Source organism: Nannospalax galili, unplaced genomic scaffold (assembly GCF_000622305.1).
Source record: "Nannospalax galili isolate Female #2095 unplaced genomic scaffold, S.galili_v1.0 scaffold296, whole genome shotgun sequence".
Classification (NCBI taxonomy): domain Eukaryota; kingdom Metazoa; phylum Chordata; class Mammalia; order Rodentia; family Spalacidae; genus Nannospalax; species Nannospalax galili.
In genome coordinates, this window is record NW_008340113.1 from 1,724,143 (window position 1) to 1,747,506 (window position 23,364).

Here is a 23,364-nt window from a genome sequence, read left to right on the forward strand (position 1 = left end):
ATTATATTTGAGGAGGAAGCATGGAAATTTACATCATGCTAATTAGTAGAGGTGATAAACAATACCATTAAAATCTACCCAATGACTTTATAGACATACAGAGGCGCCGAGGATCCAAGCCCAACCAATTATGACTAGTAATAATCAGACAGATACAGATTAGAGATGCAAGTGCCAACATCTCAGTGTTAGCAAAAACAATGAGTTTTACTGTAAGGAACAATATATTCTAAAATGAAATGGAGATCGTTTTTAAAGGTTAAAAACTCACCCAATTTTATGTCTTACAGGGCTTATACTGATTTCAATAATACATAACTATATTAATTCAACTGTGAACCTAGAAACTTTCACCCACTTGTGAAAGGGATGTACTCTTGCTCTGGAGTATGTTACTGAATATGCTAAAGCTGTAGTGAAATACTTCTTCTAATCATGTAGTTATTAAAAATTTTAAAAAATGGTTAAGAAATAATTCTTCAAGGCATAAGAATTTGCTCCTTAATAATTAGTAGATGTGAAAAACATTACCACTGAAATCTACCTGATGACTTTATATCCATGCTCAGATGCCAAGGAGCTCAGAAAGTAATCGGCTTTGACTAGTAATAATCAGATATATAGAGATTAGAAATGCACATGCACACATCTTAATGTCAATTGCATTAAAAATGAATTTTTCTGTATGAAATTGTGTATTTTAATAATGAAATGGAGATCTTTTTTAAAGGTTAAAACCTCATTTAATTTTATGTCTTATAAGGTTTATACTGAGTACAATATTGTATTACTGTAATAATTCAACTGTAAACCTAAAAATTTACAGCCAATTTTGAAAGAGATACATCTTAGCTCTGGAAATTGTTATTGAATATGTCAATGCTGTTGTAATGAAATGCTTCTTCTAAGTATGTGGTTATTAAATAAATAATTAAGAAAAAAAAGGATATTTGAACACAGATACCCTGCATGGGTGAGCTTATTTGGGCCTAAGGTTACAGAGGGAGGGTCCACAATAGTGAGTGAAGCATAGTGGCAGGAGGCAGCCAGAGCAGAAATCTGAATGCTCACATTTTTAATCATTCACAGGGAGCAGAGAGAGCAAGCTGGAAGTGAAGCAACAATGAACTCTCAAAGTCTAACCCCAATGACATACTTCCTCTAGCAAGGTCACATCTCCTACAGGTTCCATGATCTTCCCCAAATTGTACCACCAACTGACCAAGTGTCCAAATACTTGATACTATGGGGGATACTTCTTATTCAAACCATCACATGTAGACTGGTCTAGAACTACCTATATAGATGAGTTTGAATTTCTGATCCTGCCGTCTCTACTTCCCCCATGTAGGGATTATAGACATGGACCACCGTGGCCAATTTATGAGGTGCTGGGGATGGAACCTAAAGCTTTACTCCATGCATGCTAAGTAAGCACTCTACCAACTGAGCCACATTCCCATCACAATTTTCATACCTTCTGAGGCTGGAGAGATGACTCAGCAGTTAAGGGCACTGGCTACTCTTGCAGAGGACCCCAAGTTTGGTCCTCAACACCATATGGCAGCTAACAATTGTTCTTAACTCCAGCTCCAGGGGATCCAACACTGTAACCTGGCCTCTATGGGCATTGCATACATGGGTGCACTTACATACATGCAGTAACATGTCATACACAAAAAGCAAATATAAATAAATTTAAAAATCATACCTTCAATGCTAATGAATATTTGGGAAAGAACAATTAAGAAAACAAGTATTACTAGAAAGGCTCAGAAATAACTTCCCAGACACAACTCAATAATCAGATCAACATTCATGAACATGAACATGTACTTATGGTTTTTATTTTAGATAATGTAGATATAGTCATCATTTCTCACCATAAAATTAGCCTTTATTTTTATGAGAATGAAACATGTTAGTATGTAGTTGTTAGTGTGTAGTTGCATCACCAGGGACAGAGCATTAAGGACCACTTCTATCTAAGCAAATCTGAGTTCCTAGGTGAAGTATTTATATCCTTCATAACTCAACATTCAGTGGACTGGCTTCAGTACTTTTCAAAGGGTTCACTGAATGCAAACATTTATTTGACACTTAACATATAATTTGGATGTTTTTGAGATACAATCTCACTCTGTAACCCATATGGTTTTGAAGGAGGAACCTCCTGCCTCAGACTCCCAATTGCAGGTATTACAGATGTGAGTTTCCATGACCAGCTTTACTTAACAAAAAAAATGTATTATTTTAAGAAATATTTTCTTATTTTTATTTTATGTGTATGAGTGTATTACTTGAATGTACGTAAGTACACCCATATCATACAATACCTGCAGAGCTCAGAAGAGGGCATCGGATTCCCCTGGAACTGGAGTTAGGACAGTTGTTAGCCACTGGGAATGGAACCTAGGTCCTCTGCAAGAGCAGCCAGTGCTCTTAACCTGAGCCATTCTCCAGCCCCTATTTATTTATTTTTACTTTATGTGTATGAGTATTTTGCCTGCATGTATGTAAGTGCACATGCATCATGCAATGTCCATACAGGCCAGAAGATGACATTGGATCCCCTGGAACGGAGCTACCGGTAATTGTCAGTCACCATTGAGGTGGTGCTAGGAAACAAACCCAGGTCCTTTGAAAGAGCAGCCAGTGCTCTTAACCGCCAAGCCATCTCTCCAGCCACCCTCCACCCCTCAATCCTGTTTTTACTTTTTAATTCTTTTTTCCCCCCAATTTTTCACAAATTGAAGTTGTAAATATGAGGTAGCAGAGAATACCTTTTACCAAAATCACTCCCTGGAGTTCCCTGAAGGTAGCATCTCCATAAAAGTGCTAATTGGAAGGTATTTATCTGAAGAAAGGTATTATTCCTTGAGGCAGGCTGTTTACCTTAATCAACATTTCTCTAATACTCATCAGTGCTTTGTAGCACTTTCCCAAGTGTCAATTGTAGCTGGCCAGTTCTCCTCAATTGTGGAGGCTGCAAAAGGAGGGAAACAGAAAGGAAACTCAGTTCCCTGGGGGCTGTTTCTGCCATTGTGAAGTGTAACTTCTTTCATCCTTTTCATTTTATGTAGTCATTAGTACATGGATGGTGCTAGAAGTGCTGGATGAACGGATTAGTCAGTGTGTGTGAAAGGTGGGTGTTCCCTGTGTTTTCATATTTACTGTACTTTAAGGCAATCAAGTTTTGAAATTGAAATTACAAATTGCAGACTAAATCTATTCACACTAGAACTAGAACCTGCTCATTATCATAGAAATTTTTCCCTTCAGCAAACATAACAGGGATACAAAAAAAAATTAAAGAAAAAAAAAGTTATTTTTTGAGACTGGGTCTTACGTAGCCCAGGCTGGTTTAAGGATGTGCTTGAATGTCTGATCCTCCAGCTTCCCACTCTAGGGCTAGGTTTAGGTGCACTACCATACCTGGTTTATTTAATGCTGGAAAGCAAACCCAGGACTTTGTGTGTGCTAGGCAAGACTACCAACTGAGTCACATTCCAACCATCAAGAACAAAAACTGATGGATGGGACATCCACACTGTGTCCGCTCAAATTAAACACAGTAAGCCCTTCTCATTCTTTTGTGCTCTGCATCCACAGATCCAATCAACTGCTAATTGAAAATACTGAGGTGGAAAAAATCCACATTTGTACTGAGCACGTACAGATTTTACCTTGTCTTTACCTGTTCAATAATACAGCAGAATGACTACATAGCACTCAATCATGTCAGGCATTGTGAAGAATCTAGAGTTGATTTAAAAGACACAGGAGGATGGATGTGTGTAGGTCACACGCAAACACTATGCCACCACATATAAAGGGGCTCTATGCTTTTATGGATCTGCAGGGAGGCCTGGAAACAATTCCCCCAGGACACCGAAGAAAGACAGCAGGTCTCTGATCTGCAGGAAGATAATGTCACTTGTTTAAGATTTAGTGCTATTTTTCATTTCTAGATCAATATTTAGCACACAGTATAATAATCAGTGTCAGCAAGTATCAAGAAAACTGTGCTGCAGAGATGGCTCAGTAAAATGCTTCAATCCATACGAACATAACTGTGAGTTCTGCTTCTAAGCACTTACCAACTCTGGAGAGCTGGAAACAGGAAGATCCCTGGACTTGTCCAGCCAGTCTAGGCAAATGGATAAGCTCCAGGTTCAGTGAGAGACCCTGTCCCCCAGAATAAGGTGGAGGGCCAGTAAGCTAGCTCATAAGGTAAAGGCCTTGCTGCCTAGCCTGAAGACCCGAAATTGAACCCTGGACTCCATGTGGTGGAAGGAGAGAAGTGACTCCCAAAAGTTGTGCTTTAACCATCATATGTGTGTATGCCCCCTGTCCATGCACACAAGCACACACACACACACACACACACACACACACACACACACACAATAAATAATTTTTTTCTGAGACAGGTCTCACTATGTAGTTCTTGCTGGCCTGGAATTCAGAGTTCCAGAATGTTGGGATTGAAGGCCTGAACCACCATTCCCAACATGAATGCAATTACAAATTCTTCTATTCATTTATATTTTATATGAGTGTTTTTTTTTTTCATGCATGTAATTGGATCACATGTGTACAATGCTTGTGGAGACCAAAAGAGGGTTTAGAATTCTGGACCTGGAATTATGGATGGTTGTTAGCTATCAGGTGGGTGCTGGGAACTGAATCCAGATCCTTTATAAGAGCAAGCAGTGCTCTTAACCTCTGAAGCTATCTCTCTAGCCCCATGGATATGTATTTTTTTTAATTAAAAAGTAAAGTAAGGTGGACAGCAATGGAGGAAGGCATCTGATGTCAATCTTTGGCCTACATGTATCTGTAGGGACACAGACACAGACACACACACACACACACACACACACACACTCACTCACACAATAAATAACTAAATAATAAATAAAAAAGAAAATAAAAATCCACCTAATAGTTGGATATGTTGGTACATGCCTTTAATCCCAACACTCCAATGGCAGAGGCAGACAGATCTCTTGTGGATTCAAGGCCAACGTGGTCTACATAGTAAAGTCTACACCAACTAGGGCTAAATAGTGACATCTCCTTGAAAATAAACAACAAAAATTCTACCTAATGGGTCCTTTATAAGTTTCATGGCTGGGCTCAAGTGATTTAGCAGATCAACTACTCATAAAAGAAGTTAAAATAAAATTTATTTTCTACTGACTTATTTTTAACAGTTTTGTTCTTTGTTTTACAGATTTTCTAGTGAGTACAAGCTTTAGAGTTCACAAAAAAGATATATTAAAGGATTACTAACTAATTCAATGAATATTTAAAAATATCCATTTTCTACTAACTGACAACTAGCAGACATTTGGGAATAACAAAAAATAGGATAAATAATAAAATTTAAATACTCAATAATCCAGAGCAAAAACACTGCGTACTTTATTGTCATAGGACAGTTTTCCCATGACCAAGGGAAAAACAAAAACCTCAAAGATTTTTCCTAGAAACATGAGGTCAATTTTTAAACTTTGAAGTGAATGACATTTAACACATGAAAAATAGATGTGGACAAAAAAACTTGCTTTCCTAGGACTTTAATAAATTTTTTTAAAAAATTGCATTTATTCATTTTTTGTGTGTGTGCATGTGTGTGTGTGTGTATTCCTTCACTCATGGCAAGGCGGTCCTGCCATCCGACCTGCCCATTTTTACTAGATGACTTTGTTTTCAGAGAATAATCCTCTCCTACCTTTTTCTATTTTCCCATTTTTTTGTTTTGTTTTTTTTTGGGGGGGGGTGTCTTTTTGAGACAGGTCTCCTTGTAGCCCCAGTTGGTCTGAACTCACTACGTAGACCAGGCTGACCTTGAACTCACAGAGATCAGTCTGCCTCTGCCTCCTGAGTGCTGGGATTAAAGGTGTGCTCCACTATGCTTGGCTTCCCTTCTGTTTTGACATTGACTTTTTTTTTTTTTTTTTTTTAATATTTTGGATCTAACTTAGTGACAAGTACTCTGTGACTATCCCAGCAGATGTTTATTTAAATAAATCTTTTTTTGTTATTTTATGTATTTTAATTTTATGAGTATATTGCATGTGTGTAATTACACCTGTGTCATCCAGTGCCCACAGAGGTCAGAAGGTGGCGTTGGATCCCCTGGAACTGGAATTATGGACAGTTGTTAATTGCCATGTGGGTGCTGGAAATCAAACCCAGGTCCTCTGCAAGAGCAGTCAGTACTGAGCCATCTCTCCAGCCCCTTTGTTTAAGACAGAGGCTCCGATCACCCAAGCAAACCTTGAAGTCAGTATGTAGCCTGAACTGGCCTTGAATGTCTGATCCTTCTGCCTCTACCAAGCAATAGGGAGTGGGCTACCATGCCTAGTGACACTGACTTTTGAGAAGAGCCCAGGATAGTAGTATTGTGGAATGCTCCAGTGTTCTGTATTTATACTATTTGACTTGTTCTAGGCCTAAACTTTCCATTTTAGAAACACAAAGGGGCCTAGAATATACCCTGGCCTGCTACTGATTTTCCATCCCCAGAAGTAGCCTGTCCTTCAGAACATCAGCAATCTATAAGTTGAGCTCAAGCCTTAACTCTTCAAAGACCTGGCTAGTTTTAGGAAGAACCAATATTTAAATTAAATTGTCAGGAGAATGCCCATCTCAAGGTAATGCTGATTTCCCAGCAGCTCTTTGGCTTGCAGCAAGAAGCCTTTAAAGTGGCCTCCTCTTATGTGAATTTGCAGCAAGGAGTATCAAACTGCTTCCTCAAATGACTTCTATCTTTTGTCAGACAAATATCCTTCAGGGACAGTCCAGCCCCATACAAAATTGAACTCTGAAGAGCCTTCACAATAGATTTTAAAAAGGGGTGAAGGTATGTTTACTTCACTGAGACCCACTATTAAGATTGGAACTCCAGGTACTATTTGATCAGGTACTCAAATTCTGGCTTTGCTTTTCTAGGGCACCTTGCAGGGAGCTCTTCTGCTTGAACTTTTGCAAAGAATCTAATCTGGAATCTGTTTGATTGGTGTAAAATCTTTTTCTTTCTTTCTTTTTTTTTGAGACAGGGTCTCATGAATCTCTGATGACCTTGAACTTTGGATCCTCCTACCTTATGCAGTATCAGGCATGGAACCCAGGGCCTCCTGCATGCTAGGCAAGTGCCCTACCAATTGAGCTACATCCCTAGCCCTAAAAAGTCCCCAATTAATCAGACTATATTGGCTTACAGGAGTGTGCCATCCCTGTGCACTATTAATAAGCAGGTTTAGAAGGAATATATTAAGTATGGCACAATGGCATCTGTATCTCCACACAGAGATGACTTCTTATAAACACACACTGTTTTGGGCTGCTGCTTCTCTTGAATATAGATTTAAGAAACAAAAGTGCTATTTTGGGTTGGTTCTTCTCTTGAACTATAGATTCAAAAAACAAAAGTTTGGCCCTGGCTCACTTGTTCTGGGGGCCACTGACACAAGTCTTTAACAACATGATTGTTTTTCAAGTTCAGGTCACAATGCCTCAAATTCTCAGTTTGAGTACTTACTGAGTGAATGGCTCACCTCTTACATGTCTGGGGGATTTAACAAGGTAAACAAATGGGTGAACTGTGAAAGTAAACACTGTATTTCCTCCCAGGCTAATCCCAGTTGCCAGCATGCCCCTCATTCTCCTCCTCACCTTTCACTATCCTCTGCTTTCCCCAGGCTTGGTCTCTTGTACTCTGTAAAAGTACTGAAATTGTAAAAGAGACCTTTTTAATTATAAGTACTACAGTAATGAATTCAAGCACACTCACTTAGCATAAAGGGCTTTCCCATCTGTCTCTAAAGCATACTTAGAAATGCTGTGTATTTGATAACATTAGCACCAAGCGTTTTCCACATGTTCATGTCCCCCCTCCCACCTACAGCTCAGTGGTAGTTCCAGAAATAACACATTTATCTGTGTATTTGGAAGTGCCTGTGTGGTCTATTCCTAGTTTATTTGTTCTCCAGTCCTAGGGGATCCATCACAATCCCCCTAGGCAAAGGGAGATTAGTGAAAGGGGCTGTCTGCCTTTGCCCACCCTGCCAGAAAAGGCAAAACAACTTCCCAAGTCCCTCAAGTTCTTCTGGCCACTGTACAAATTGTTCTTGAGTGTGGAGAGTTTCCAAAAGCCCTAATTAGCAACTCACAGCAAACATTTCTTTGCATTAGCTAATGATCCGGCTACACTTGTAAGCAAACAGAACCAACATATCTAATCAATGATGAAAAACTAACGAAATGAATATTAACATCTGGATGCAATTTTCTAGTTAAAACAAAACGAAAACATATGCAGGTTCCTTTGATCTGCATCTTAACAAAGAAATTGTTGGTAAAAAGCATACTGGTCAGTCAATGTGTCCATTTTCATAAAGGTGGCTTGTTTGTCTTCAAATATTCCCAGTTTAATTTAGTTGGTTTCCTGCAACCCCTAATTTTACCATATTGTGTGAAACCGCAAGAGAGTCTTTGGATGTGATTTTATTTGAAGTTTTACTGTTGTATGGATCTGCTACTGATTCTCTTCATCTGCCATCTTTTCCCTTCCATCCTCAAGCTTTAAGAATGGGGTGGGGAACAAAGATGTTACAAGCAAAGCTGAGAAAATTCCTTCTGCTCTACTCTTAGATTTAAAAACAAACAAACAAACAAGCAAACAAAACCACTCAGTTAAAAAAAAAAGTCAAGCATTATGCCTACAATTCCAGCATTCAGGAGGCAGAAGAAGAGTTACAAATTCCAGGTCAGCTGGGTTTACATAGTGAGCTCCAGGCAACTAGGACAGCAAGTACAAGGCAAGACCAGTCTCAAATAAACAAAACAAGAAACCAAACAAAGGTATGTACACTGCAGTTGGTGAGCGCTTGCTTAGCATGCACAAAGGCCTGGGCTAGAACTCCATCATTGAATAAACACAGTGTGGTAGCTATTTCCTGCAATCCCAGCACCAGGAAGCAGAAGCCAGAGGATAAGGTCAGGAGAATCAGAAGTTTAAGGTCATCTTCTGATACTTGGTGAATTTGAGGCCAGCCTGGGTTACAAAAGACCCTGTCTCAAAACCAAAATAAAACAAGAAAAAATAGTCACAATTATTCATTTCAAATACTTACCTATGCTATGAGTTGAAAAATTGATAATTAGCAAGAAATGAATGGAAATACACCTATAGGTGCATCAAGATAAAACACACTAAGAATCTTTTGTTTTGTTTTGTTCTTTTGTTTTTTTTTGCGAAGAATAAAATGGATACTTTTTCCTCCCCAGGACAATTTCCTATGGAGGTGGTATAGTTAACATCATTTCATGTAAAAACATATGAAATATATTAAAGGTAAAGATATTATTATTTACAGATTTTAAAATAAAGGAACAAAAAACTGGACATGATGGCGCAGCCTTTAGTGCCAGCACTTGGGAGGCAGAGGCAGGTGGATCTCTGTGAGTTCCAGGCCAGCCTGGTCTACATAGTGAGTTCTGGGACAGTTGGGGCTACAGGGAGACCCTGTCTCAAAACAGATAATAAATAAAAATAAAACAAAATAACAAAGCTAGGCATAGTGGTGCATGCTTATAATCAATCCTAGTACTTGGGAGGCAGTTACCAAAGGACTGCTGAAAGTTCAAGTTTGAGGTCAGCCTGATTTACATAGTGACTTCCAAGGCAGTCTGATCTACAGAGTGAGACCCCGTTTCAAAAAACAAAACAAGACACACAAAAAAATGAAATTCTAAAATTACAGATTTCACTAGTAAGACTGCTTTCTTTTAAATAGGCTGCAGGCAATTGGCATATATATTACTCATTTAAAACCTAAGATTAAAGCTACTAGATTGTTTTAAACGCCATCATTTGTAATGCAATTTGATTAGAGTTTTGTAGTATAATTATTATAGCACAAGAATCATGGAGAACACATGACCTTGAAAATGAAAAAGGGCAAAGGCTCCTACTCAAGGAAGATGTCCTGAACAAGGTGCTTCAAAAACTAGTCATCTTTATACAAGCAATCAAAGGCCTTCCAATTTTAAAATCATTATGCATTCTTCTTTCCTGCAAATTGCATCTTAAAGAAATTAGAAGGGCTGGCCTGGTTTCAAACTCTATTCCTAACTGGGAACTAATCTGAGTGGACATACTTTCTGTGAACAGTTATCAGAGTATTTAAAAAGGCCTTGTGTTAGAATAGAAATGATTTGGAAGGTAGAAGGGGTCCGTACCAACAGTTTTGCTCACGTTCCTACACATATTATTTAAACTTAATTACTAGTGTGTCTCAGTAAGTGAAGGTACACCTGCCTAGTGTACCTTAGGGATGGCTCACCAGGGAGAAAAAGGTCTCAGAATTTGCACAACTTATCTGTGGCATCTAAACACTCCTTACCCAGCCAAGGAGCTGGTCAGATATACCGACCACAGATCAAATCACTGGATGATTTCAAAGACCAGTAGTTACTTGGGGATCAGATGCGTCAAAGTTCTGAAAGTGGGAGAACCCATTCAACACCAAACTAACCAAGGAAAGAGAGGCCTGCTTCCTTTCTTGTCATTCTCCATGTTAGGAAAACAAAATGAGTAGAATGACTCGGTTCCCATTTCCACTTTAGGAGCATACTCTGAAATCCCGGCGAGCCTGTTCAGGTCTTCATTGTGGCCTGCAGACAGGCTAGCACTACTCTTTCAGTTCTCATCTACAACGGACATTTGGGACTGCGCAGTTACAGACACATTAGTAGCATACCGTGAAATGTACTATCTCTTTTTTCAATATTTAAATGAAAAGATCTCTGTAAAAGCGAACTCACATCCGCTTAAACAAGCTCCTTTCAGTAACTCTCTATAGGGGAGCTCGTTAGCCAGGTTTCAAAATAAGATGAATGCTTGCCCAAGGTGTGCCTTTCTTTTGGAAGTTACCACCAGGAAGCTAAAACAGTACCACTCACTCCTCTCACATAAAATCAGCTCCATTAAATTCGTTAAAGAAAGTGTACATGTGGTAATACTGCACGATTTCTTCTGTGTAGATTATTTGAAACTGGAGACTCGGAACATTAGTTATACAGCATGTCTCCTTTTTTAAAAAACCCAAAGTTTGACCAAACAAGACCTTCCTTTAGTCGCTTCATTTATCACCTCTCTTATTTCGGCGGCTGGCGCACGGCGGCCAGGACTACATCCAGTACCCAAAGCCTCAGGGGAGGGCGGTCGGGTGTGGCGCTTGTCATCTCAAAGCGGGGCTGTTTCATTGTCCATTAGTTCCAAAAATTTGAAACTGACTAGTGGTCTTCTCGGTGAGAGGTTCCTAAAACTCTTGGCGACTCCCCCCGCCCCCCAAACAGCGAAGTCAAGACAAGAACCCGAATTTCTCGCAATGCGCAAAGCGTCTCTGCGCTCGGGCTACGGGTGCTACCACCGCCTGCACCTCTGGGATCTTTCCCGCCAAACCAAGACCGGCGGACCTTTCCCTAAAGCCTCTGAAATGTTCCATCGCGGGGGAAGGGGACCTGAAATCACAGTCCAGTCTTCCCGCGTAGGCGCACGCTTGCCAGCCAGCTGCTACGATGCTCACTTACGCTTTTCCATCAAGTGCACAGTCCGCTTCTCCGGCATCCGTGAAAAGGCAGCGGGAGGAAAAAACAAGCGTCGGAGAAATTTTTGAATACAACGTCACTTTGAGTAGCGTCAAGAAGGGGCGCCAGAACCGAAAAACGCACTTTGTTCTTGTTAAAAAGAAGCGTCCCCTCCCCACCTCCAACGGAAACCTGGTTTCAGTTACTTTCAGTGAGAGCTGAGTTTTCGTTAAATGAAAAAGGGAGCGAGTGGCGGATTCCTACCAACTTGAGCCCCCGGCTCCTGCCTCCGCAAGCCCACAGGTCGCTCGGACTCGCGCGCACTCGCGCGCTCCCGAGCTCCAGCCCACGTTACTTTGATTGACAGCCGGGCCCTCAGCTCTCCTTCCCACCGACCTTCCAATAGCCCGTGCCAATCTCAGCGCCTGGTCGCTTCCCATTGGCTGTCTGGGACGTCCCCCGCAGCTCCTCCCTATACCGCTCCCTTCGGAGCCCTGAGGACGCGCTGGCGGAGGAGGGGCGCAGGCGGGTGGGAGGAGCCCGGGGCGGAGGCGGGCCGGGGGGGCGGCAGCGCGCTGCCATAGGCTGCCGCAGGCGTCGCGTCAGCACCCCACGTTGGCGCGGCGCACGCGATTGGTTGAGCGGGGTCCACCGCTCTGGGCGCCCGTTCCCCCGGCGCGGCTCGGGCGGGGCTACGCTGGTTACTGCGAGTGTGAAACCGCGTGTTAATGTAAGCGGCTGAGAGGCGCGGGCGTAGGCTGCAGAGCTGAGGGGACCCGCGTCCCCAGCTTGCAGCGTCCCCGCCATCCCGACCTCGCCCGGCGTGCGCCCGGAGCCCGCCGGCCGCGCAGGGAGGCCGAGCGGCGCCCCTCTTCGTGGCGGGGACGTCTTCCACCGGTGGGTGAGAGAAGTTCGCTGCGGCTGGAGCTGCATGCCCTTCCCAGGGAAGAGCGGAGAGAAGCCGGAGAAGGAGCCCCGGTCTGGGTGCGGGGCTGCAGCTTGATGCCGGGGCTCGAGGCGTGTGGGGCGGTCGTGGGGCTGCACCGCGATCTGTAGTAGCGTCGGAACCCGAGGCCTCGTGTGGACGTGGATCCCGCGCGCCCCCGCAGTGCCCGTACCTCATCATCCCAGCCGCGCACCCAGCGAGGCTCCGGGGCGCCGGGCCCCTGTGCACCCTGAGTTCGTCATCCCGGGAGCCGAGACGGGGCTTTGCGTGTGGTTCAGCCGAGGCGCCACCTGCACGGCCCGCGCGGCGAGGACACTCGGCAAGGCCGCGGGGAGGAGCGGAGGTCTGGGTTGCTGAGCCCGCTGGCGCCGTGCGTCGCCGAGGGAGGCCCGGCCCGCGCGATGTTGCCCTGAGCGTGGGGGCGGTGCGCAGTGGTCAAGCGCCCCGAGCCACGCGGGCCTGCGCCCCTGCTGGCGCCTCGGTGGGATTCAAGTTGGAAGTCAGCGGGGGACGGAGCTGTCCGGGAACTCGGCTGTCTCCAGAGCGATGTTCCCGCAGAGCCGGCACCCTGTGAGTCGGATCGGGGCGGGGGGCCTCGCGTAGGCAGGTCCAGGCTCCCATCCCGTGGGCTGCGAACTCCACTCCGCAGCCGGGCCGCTCCCGCTGGGCGTCTGGACAGCCGGCCGCAGCTCAGCGCAGCCGCGTCCTCCCTTCCCGGGGCGGGAGCGCCCCCCCCTTTGTCCCTAGTCCCGGCTATTAACAGGTCCATGCGGCCCGGTCGTGTGCGGCCGAAGGTGGCCGCGGTCCCTCGGGACCGGAGCTTGAGTGCTTCGGCGGCCCTGCTGCAGCCCGGCTTTCTGGGGCCGGGTGACCCAGAGCCCGGCGCTTACCGTGCACGCTGCAAGCGGGTTGGCCTCTGAGCCCCGAAGAGTGGGGTCCCCCAGGAAGGCTGGTTTTCTCCATCTCCAGAGTGAACTGAGGTCTGCTTGAGGCTCTGTGTCCCACCACTTCTAACTTTATTTTTTATGTCCCGTCGGCTTCTCCCTCCGCTGACTTCTGCTGTATCCACGCGGCCGGCCGCGTTTCTCGTCCCTTGGTCCCCGTTGCTGGACGCTTCCAGACGCCGCACCAGGCTGCTGGCCAGCCCTTTAAGTTCACTATCCCAGAGTCCTTGGACCGGATTAAAGAGGAGTTCCAGTTCCTGCAGGCACAGTATCACAGGTGAGTGTCCGGCAGCTCTGGGTGGCCGTCTAGGGCCCCTTCTCACACGGCCCTGCTGGGAGGCCGGCTGTACTTCGTACTTGCTTCCAGGTGGTGGCGTGTGGAGTCACAGTTAAGACCTGTCATTCCTGTCACCCCTTTCTTGGCCCTTCCTGGGCTGCCTCTTCTGTTGTCTCCTCCTTCTCCCATTGTTTCTTTCCCCTTTGCCCATTTGCGGCTGTTGCAGGGAGTCCCTTTTCGTGTATTTAGGAGTTGCATGAGAACCGTCAATATTTGCACTTCCTTTATTTATTTTGCAACAGGCTGAACTGAAGCATTGGTTCAATCAATGCCTCAGCCCTAGAGTGTGGGTTCAGGAAAGCAAAGCCGTGTTGAAATCGCTATTTGCTATACTAGAAAATTGGGTCGTCCGAGACAAAGTCCGTTAGGGAAGGCTAGATGCATGTAACTGTACCCATCGTGGGTGGTAGGCAGGAGGATGTGGATAATGTGTGCTTTCCTCACTCTGTTGGGGGGCGGTGCTGGATACGGTAGGGGAGTCGAGTCACATTTGTATTCACTTCAGTCTTAGGTTTTTTTATGTAATACCTTCTTCAAAGGATTTATAAATGTAAACTCTTGGAAAAGTACCCATGTATAGTAGATACTTCAGAAAGGTTATTTGCTTTGCTACTGTTGGGTTTTGCCTCACTGGAGCTAAGAAATATTTTGAAGGCAATTTTTACTTTTGTCATGGTTGAGAAAAAGCACAAACATGAGGCTAGTGGCTTGGGTATGAAGTCTCTTATTTGTCAGGGACTTTCTGAGTTCTGGCCTTTTGTCTACTCATAGATAATATCTTTAGAGCTGGATGTATGCTTGCTTACCATGTTTACTGAACAGAGGGAGAACTTCAACCCACTCCATTGCAGTAGCTGCTTGTCATATTTTGGCAGAGATTTAAAAACCAAAGGCTTTGGAAAGGACAAGCCATTGTAGAGGTAACTTTACCAGTCAGGTTTTTCCAACCTGAGGACTGACTGTGCTGCAGAATGACGATGGTGCAAAGGACACGTGAATTCTTGGTACAGGGACATAGTAGAAGGTGGAATCTATTTTCATAGTTTTTTTTTTTTTTTTCATTCTTGGTATCTTACCATAACTTATGCCCCAAGAACAAAAAATCCCAGTTAGTTGAATGGATATGCTACGTTCTTCACCTTAATTTTTTTTTCCCAGAGTAAATACAAAGACAGAGGGTGTTTTCCTAGCTTATGATTTTTCCAAATTAGTCTTTGTTTTTGCTTGAAGTGCAAATATGTGAAACAGATGTTAAAACAAGTGACATAATGTTTACCTTAAATTGCCTGTTTTGTTTTCATAGTCTTAAATTGGAATGTGAGAAACTTGCAAGTGAAAAGACAGAAATGCAACGGCACTATGTGATGGTAGGTATCAGAGATGGGTCCTTTTCTTTTTGTATAGTAAATAGGAAATGTGTTCTTACTATAAAAATGTGAGTTAGTGAAATGCTTCATTCTTCTCTTTACAGTATTATGAAATGTCGTATGGATTAAACATTGAAATGCACAAACAGGTAAGATTTAGTTGACTCTCAAGCTAAAGTAACATATCAGTGCGTGGGATTTTACAATACTGGGTTTGTCTTATGGCCTGTGGGAGTGGGTATTCATAAGCTGTTTTTCTTCTCTTCTGCAAGTTGGTCGTAGTACTTTGCACCAAGGATTGCTTCTTTACAATGACAAGACTAGTTGAGGTGGTTTGAAAATGCTTACCAGCAGACAGGAGCTGAGGTTCCACATGGGTAGATTTATTCTTTAAATAGCTAGGATGTCTTGTGGACTTACTGAAGTTCAGAACAGTTAATACTTTGTGCTTTTTGAGAAGGAAATGTAGACTTGTGCAGGGAAGTAGGAGTAGGGGTACTTTGGAGTCTTTTTTTTTTTTTTTTTTTTCGGGTAAAAAAAAGTTCATGCTTAGAGACTGGAGTTTTCTGGTAATGCCCTGACCCTGGAAGTCAGCCTGAGTTTTCTGCAGGACTTTCAGAAATACCAATTCTCCTTGATCTGTTAATGACATTATTGTCCAACCTGCCTTTTAGTGGCATTCCTTCCTGCTTTTGAGAAATTTTAAAATTTTTTTTTGGAGTTTTTTTTTTTTTTTTTTTTCAGGTTAAATAGATCTATCTATGACTTTGGAGTGTTCTTTATGCATTGAGGCTCCATAAAGCGACCCTTGAGGTTACTGGCTTATTAGCAAACATCATTTTGAAAAATTTCTCAGTTGATGCAGATTTAGAGGTGGAAAAAGCATCCTTTTATATGGCCACAGAATATGCTGGGAGTTGCTAAGGTCTTAGTGATTTTTAAGAGCATGAAAAGATTAGTGACTGGAAAGCTTTAGCTTTGACTTGAGTTTGCAAGTTCCCATAAAATTCACACTTATGGCTACTATAATGGTATATAAAAAGAGTATTGAGCTGGAACAAGACACTAAGGACCTCATAAGAGAAGAAAAGCTAAATGATTGCTCAGCCCAAAGGACCCTCAATTGAGTGGTCATTGTCTGCCAAAGAAAGCATTAATGGCAGGGTGTAAGTATTCTGGAGATATGCTGACATTCGCTTTTTCATCAAGATGCTAGTACAATAAGTCTTTTAGAAATCGATTGCCTCTTAAAAAATTATCATCAGATGAAGTTGCACAGTTGGACACATTTCAAAGTGCAAGAATACAATTCTAACTTGATGTGTATGTGCTATTTCATCTCGAACCCTTGTTTCATTAAATTAAAGAGCATGGCTGACCGACTGGGGCACAGTGGAGAAATTGATTAGTTCAGCCTTCAGATCTTCCTTATATTCAAAGACTTTCATTAAATAAGTGTGTTTCAGAGCTGAATTCTGCTTTTGTAATTCTGCATTCTTTGATTTTTAATTCATCATAGATTTCATAATGTTATATACATTACGTCTGTTTTCAGATACATGTTTGGAGAGAGCTAAGTTCAGAAGCTTTCCTTAGTAATGCAACTGGCCTTTTCCTTTACTCTGATTTGCAAAAGTGGTAGTTTATGTTGGGGTCGTTTTTGTGGATTTCTATAGCTAGTGCTTGCTGATATATTTATTAACTTGGTGGTAAGTGAGCTAGAAGATCTGTAGCTGTCTGTAATCTATGGCCATTTAAGTTAATTACGTAAATAAACTTGGTCTTCGAGTTCTAACTGCATCTTTTTAAGTTGCCCTGTAGGGTATTTTCTTTTTTCTAGCTAATATTCTGAAAGAGTAAGAGGAGGCTGAACTTTTTCTTAAGACATAAGGATTTAATAACCTTATTGACTCTTATAAGAGAACACTTCCTCTGTGTGATGTTATATGTTGGTGCTGGGTTTATTGGGAGAGCAAAAAGAAGTGTGTAATTCTGGGGTCTGGGTGACTCTTGATTTATTATGTAGAGAGAAGGGAGAAGGGGCCAGAGAGGTTGGAGGTCCCCTGGTGGGAGGAAAGATTTCAAATGGGGTTTTTGTACTGTGTTGTTTTGGGCATTTGTACACCTACACTTTACATTCATATGACAATATGTGTGCATAATATGCTGTGTGTAGTTGGTTCAGTAATTCAAAAAAGTGAAAAACGAAGAGACACTATATTCTTCTTCATAGTAAAGTATTAAGCCTACTGAAATTTAGTTTATTTTGTAAATGCTGACAGACCCTTAACTAGAGTGGTGTGCAAAGTTATGCTGTAATTCAGTTTAAAGTGGTCTTACATTTGAAAAACATCCTTCTGAATGTTATACATTAATAATAAGTTTTGAGGAGGCATTTGGTGCTGCTTGTAATCATAATTCTTATTAAAACTAGTGACGTGTGGCCCCCAGGGTATAGGCAGTCTCAAATTGATGCTTTTTGCCGCCTGATCAGCAGCATGGCCTAAGTGCTCATTATATTGTAGAGAGGGCCTTCGGAGCTCTTATTAGATTTGACAGGAATTCTCTCTAGGGGGAAACTGGGCATTAGCTAGACTCCTGACAGGCTGAAATTATTCCTGCTTTATGGCTTATAACCAAATGCTAGCAAAGTATCATCAGGGGACACAAAAAATTGTCATTTCTGACAACATCTTTGTTACTGAAAAAAGTGTAGCAGTGGGGAAACTTTCCACAGTGAGAGCTTTAATGCCGTTAAGATTTGTCTCCAGTATAACACAGCTCTGCCTTCCCAGCTTTCAATGGCTTTGTAGGGAGTGAATTTAGTGAGCTTGCTGTCAGAACTCAGAACTCACCACCAACTTGAGCTTTCTTTCTGAAAATTTTAAAATGGAAGTGCATCCAAATCAAGAGTGGTATAATTGTGGTTTCTTTACTTGGTGTGGTGTCCATAGACCATGTTTATGTTCTGTCAACACTTCCTGATAAAACCTTTCCTTTGACTTTCTCTGCCCCATTCTGTGGCCAGTTATGAAAAAGGCAGCCTATTGAGACAATTTTTCTCTGCCTCCTGAGTGGTGGGATTAAAGGCTTGCACCACCACACCCAGCTTCCACTGGGGCTTAATAAGCCCCTGCTGCCTATCTCTATCTATGTAGTTGGTAAATTCTAGCTATTTCTAAGCAACAGAGAAGTGGAATGTTTTTGTGAAAAAGCAAGGCAATTCTGAAACCACCAAAATGTTGAATATTACATTGAAAAATAGCAAATTGGTTGTAAGTCTGGGTTTGAGGGCTGAGCCCCAGTGTCTTTTTTTTCCCATCCTGTAGCTTAATATTATCTCCTTTGATATTTTTTGGAAGCAAGAGGTACTGTAAATATATATAAGCTTTATCACCGGTATATGTTTTCTATATGTTGGTAAAGACAGGCTATAAGCATGGTGTGGTGGCACATGCCTGTAATACCAAGCTATTCTAGAGGCTGAGGCAGAGGGGTTTCGAGTTTGAGGCCAACCTGAGTTGTACAATGAGACCTCCCAAAAAAAGGGCCAGGGGGAAGGGCGAGTGTGCAACTGTAAATTGTGTTTCCTGTCTTAGATTTTACACTTTTCAATGGCAAGCAGTTTGTCTTCTGGGTTCTATCACATAGGCATGTTGAGAAGTAGGCTGGGTGTGATTTTGTTCTACCTTGCTGTGGGCATACATCTAGCATTTGGACCTTCAGCATCTGTTGAAGCTTTAGCTGGGGTTGCCTGGTCCATGGTTACCAGAGTTGCTTCCTATCTTAACCATACTGCTTTTGGAAGAAAAAAACCCATTGCAAAATCACTGTTGGACGTCTGTGTCCTGACCAACATCTCTTTAGCTGTGTGTTCCTCTCTGTGTTGATTAACTTCTTCACAATTTAGAATACAAAGCAGGTGGCTAGGTGAATGTTCTAGAAGTTAGGGAAATCAGCAGTGCTGATTTTCTGTGATTTGAGATCTGTGGGGGTCTCATGGGTAGATAGAATGTATCCCACTTGTAATACTGTCCTGATCCTAAATTGTGTTTAAGAATGGGAAAAACATGGGAGAAATCTTGAAGACTGTGACTATCTGAGCAATCACAGACCATGTGACTAGTGGATCACTGGCATTGAAGGTTGCCTTAGAAGGAAAGATAATTCACTGTGCAAGTCTGGTTTTGGGTGTATTCCCATGCCTCAGATGATATTTCCAGCAATATAAATTTTAGAGTAAAATTGTTTTTACAATTTTGATATGTGTTTTAAATTTTTGTTACAAAATTATTTAGTGGGCTTTTGTGTATGTTTTCTGTTTGTTTAAGTATTGAGGTGGAACTTGTAGGGATTCTTCGGAGGATTATGGAAGGGGGCATTTACTATTTTCCTGTAAGGTTTATCTTTGTTACTACTTTCTTTTGTTGTTCTTTTGAAATAGGGTCTCCTGTAGCACAAGCTGGCCTCAAACTTATTCTGTAGAGGAGGCTTGCCTTGAACTCCTGATTCTCCTGCCTCCACTAAATGCAGTGCCGAGATTGTAGATGTGGGCCACCATGTCCAGATTCTTCTACTTTCAACTGTGTTTTTGTCTGAAGTTCCTTGCTTTGAGATTTTAAAAAATTACATTCTATTTATTTTGTGTGCATGGATGTGTATTGGTGAGTGTAGCAGGCTTCCTTACTCAATAAGCCATCTTACCAGGCCCCAAGATTTTTTTAGGGCACTGCTGAGAATGGAACCCAGGGCCACCACACATGCCAGGCACAAGATGGGCCACCACTGTGCTGCACTCTGCATGCAGCCTAGAGATTTTTTTTTTTCCAACTCAGAATAACAGACTTAGAAATGACTAACTGAAATGCATGCATTTAGAGTTCAGCTCTGCTAGGTGTTAATCGCCTTGTAATACAAAGGGTAGCTGTCATCAAGATTGAAGTGGTCCCTAACTTCATTAGCCAGCCTTATCCTTTACAAGCCTAAATTCAGTGAGATAAAGCTGGTGTCTTTAAGGCCTAGATTCTGAGGTGTGAGATTGGCCTGCTGGGTTCTTTTTTTAAATCAGCAAGCAGGGCTAATTTCTCACTACTTAACAGTTTCTTCCCCAGAGCTTCAGCTGCTTTCTGTCCAAGGCCTGTACTGGAGTGAGAAGAGCATAGTCTGGCTTGAAATTTAAGTAGGCACCAGAAAGCTTAGTTATCACAATTGGTAATTTTTTAAAAGTACATACATGTGAGTGCATATACTGGCAGATGTCAGAAGAGGACATTGAATTCCCAGGAGCTGGAGTGGTGGTTTAGGTTCTGGGAACCAAACTTTGGTCCTCTGCAAGAGCAGTTCAGTTCGTGTTCTTAACCTGCTGACCTCTTCTCTAGCCGCTGTTTGTTTTGTTCTGAGACAAGATTTCTGTGTATCCCAGGCTGTCCTCAACGTACCAGAATTTTCTGTAACGACAAGTTCCAGCAGGATTGGGTCAGGTTCAGTGAGGCAGGAAGCAGGATTGGGACTGGGTGGCTCCCAGTGCCACACTTAGGTGTCCCTCTTGACTGTTCTGCCTGGGAGTCCCTGTGATCTAGGAGATTTTCTTTGACTCTTTGTGTACATTTAAGTCACTTAATTTGGGACTGGGCATGTCATGCATGAATAAGTTCCTAGGGCCTGTTTCATTTTTTGTAAAATGCAGGGTGAGAGTGGGTTATATCTGTTACCCAAGGCAAGAATCATGCTGGCTCATACCCAGAGACCCAGCACTCTACAGACTGAGGGGAGCCCTTCATCAGAGCACATAATGTTCTACCAAATAATGTTTATTAAGGCACATACACACAAAAATCTTTCTTCAGTAAATATTTAAATAAATCACCTTGACTGAAAGGTATGTTCAGATACTGGCTCATGGACCATTTTACATTTCTGTACAGCTGTGATTCTGTCCTTTGGTTTCTGGAAGTGGATTAAATAGGAGGAAACTGAGAGACTTGGCTCTGCACTTTGACTGTCTCAATCTACCCTCTTATATCTACTGTTTATTGATTTTGTTTGACATGGGATCTCCCTGTGCAGCCCAACCTGGCCTTGAATTTGGGATCTCCTGCTCTAGTCTGCCCAGTGTTGTGATCTCAGGCCAACTTGCCTAGAAGGTGCTTTTCAAATTCACTTTCAGATACCCATTTTTGTCTTTTAGCTTTTTTGACAAGGTTAAGCATTTACTGTCACAATAGCCCTCATTTATAATGTTGGAGAGTTCTGTTTTAATAAGTATATAGTAAGATAGTTCTGTGGAAAACAAAATAAAACAGACACACCCATGTTTTATAGTACTTGTAGAACCCAGGGCCTCATACATACCAGCCAAGTACTCTACCACTGAACTACATATCCTGATTCTGGAGAGAGAGAGACAGAGAGAGAGAGATAGTTCTCAGGGTGGGGGAGGTATATATAATTGTAGCTGTGTATAATTGTGAGATTGTGGGGTGGGTGTATAGAATTGTGAGAAATATTTTCTGTGTTTTTGGAAAAATTACACCAAAAATTTAACATAGATTATGGTATTCACATATAACTATTATTTGCAAAATCATTTTTCCTGGGTTTTTTATGTGATAGCATATAAAACTCTAAGTTATGTTTTTATAATTGCTACATTTATAGATTATCCATTTACACTTTTTTTTTAATTTTATGTGTACGAGTGTATTGCCTGCATGTCTGTAAGTGTACCTGTATTGTGCACTGTCCATGGAGATCAGAAGAGAGAGTCAGATTCTCCTGGTACTGGAGTTATAGACAGTTGTTTGCTGCCATATAGGTGCTAGCAATCAAACTCAGGTCCTCTGCAAGAGCAGCCAGTGCTCTTAACCACTGAATCCTCTCTCCAGCCCCTATCCATTTACAATTTTGTTTGAAATATTGACATATCATTTTATCAAATAACCTGTGATTTAGCATAAATATTTCATTTTTTTTAACATTTAAAATTTTAGTAATTACTTTTTTATTCTGTTGACCTGCTGTGGCGCAACATAGACTCATGACTGAGCATAATTGTTTGCTTTCTCCCCCTCATATTTTCCTATTGGGTATGATATGGGGGCAGGGTTATATGTTATTTTGTCATTTAAAAGATAATGTATTTTTATTATGTATATGAGCGTATGTATGTAAGTGCACCTGTGTCATGTAGTGGAAGTCAGAAGAAGGTGTCAAAGCCCCACGAACTGTAGTTACAGATGGTTGTTAGCCATCATGTGGGTGCTGAGAACCAAACCCAGGTCCTTTGCAAGAACAGCCAGTGCCATCTCTTCAGCCCCTATCTTGTCATTTTTGACCACAAAATGTGTTCACGAATCAAAGGTGGAGCACAAACTATTTTGGTATAAGGAAAAATGGAGAAAGAACAAATTCTAAAAATGTTATCAGTATAGAGCTTTCTTCATCTGCCAAATAGAAAAACTTATGTGGTAACATATCCTAGGGGGAGAGTTGTGTAACTTTGTGATCTTTCCTGAAATCTGTCCTTAGTTTGCTAATGGATAACAACTAGATAATTTCATCCATGAGATGAGGGGAAATTGGTTTTTGAGAATGTGGGTTCATTTGAACTTGCGTGTCCAAGTCATGCTCTTTTGTTAAACATACAGTATTTGACTAGATTTGTTTTGGCACCATAGTGATCCAGCCAGGTGCTTTAGTCTATCATATCTTGTGTAGCCTGTTCAGTACGAAGTGTGATCACAAATTACTGGAGTTGTTTGCACACCTGCACACCTATGTGCAATCTATATGCTGTATTAATATTATTGTATACATCTATAATGAATGGAATGATTAAGGGTTTGAAATAAAACTGCTGATGTATCAGTTTACTCCCGTGGCTTGTCCTGTGCATCCCTGGATGTACCCATACCAGCTATGTCAGGGACCTGCTTTTCAGACTTGCTTGCATGCTTGCAGCTCTAGGGCCTTTCAAATACTGAGTGCAGATCATCTCCAGGGGCTTGGGGCTTGGAGTGATCTTTGAATTCCTACTTCCCACTCTGCCAGTTGTGCAACACCTCCTGTTTCTGCCCCTTAGTACATTCCACTTCATTCTTCCTTGATATGCTGCTTTTTTATTTTTTCTGTCCTGCAGTCCTTTTAATCCAACCAATCAGGCTCTCC

General features: G+C 42.1%; 1 protein-coding gene and 1 long non-coding RNA gene across 12 annotated transcripts in view; one reads left to right on the plus strand and one right to left on the minus strand.

The window, feature by feature from the left end:
• The window catches only part of LOC115070677, a 24,801-nt gene extending 13,972 nt beyond the window's left edge, over positions 1 to 10,829 (minus strand). The window contains exons 1-2 of the long non-coding RNA XR_003849831.1: positions 10,551 to 10,829; positions 2,896 to 2,986 (exon numbers count right to left, since the gene is read on the minus strand). This is a non-coding gene — a long non-coding RNA (uncharacterized LOC115070677). The remainder of the gene's footprint in view (positions 1 to 2,895; positions 2,987 to 10,550) is intronic.
• A 2,164-nt stretch (positions 10,830 to 12,993) lies between these two features.
• Tle1 (TLE family member 1, transcriptional corepressor) overlaps positions 12,994 to 23,364 on the plus strand; it is a 99,972-nt gene continuing 89,601 nt past the window's right edge. For 10 of the 11 annotated variants that reach the window (XM_008835081.3, XM_008835082.3, XM_029564495.1 and 7 more), the window contains exons 1-4: positions 12,994 to 13,120; positions 13,671 to 13,771; positions 15,135 to 15,198; positions 15,303 to 15,347. In XM_008835081.3, coding sequence (XP_008833303.1) covers positions 13,097 to 13,120; positions 13,671 to 13,771; positions 15,135 to 15,198; positions 15,303 to 15,347 — 234 coding nt within the window. In that variant the 5' untranslated portion in view covers positions 12,994 to 13,096. Of the gene's footprint in view, positions 13,121 to 13,670; positions 13,772 to 15,134; positions 15,199 to 15,302; positions 15,348 to 23,364 lie in introns of those variants that run through there. The other variant, XM_029564497.1, reaches the window with a different exon arrangement.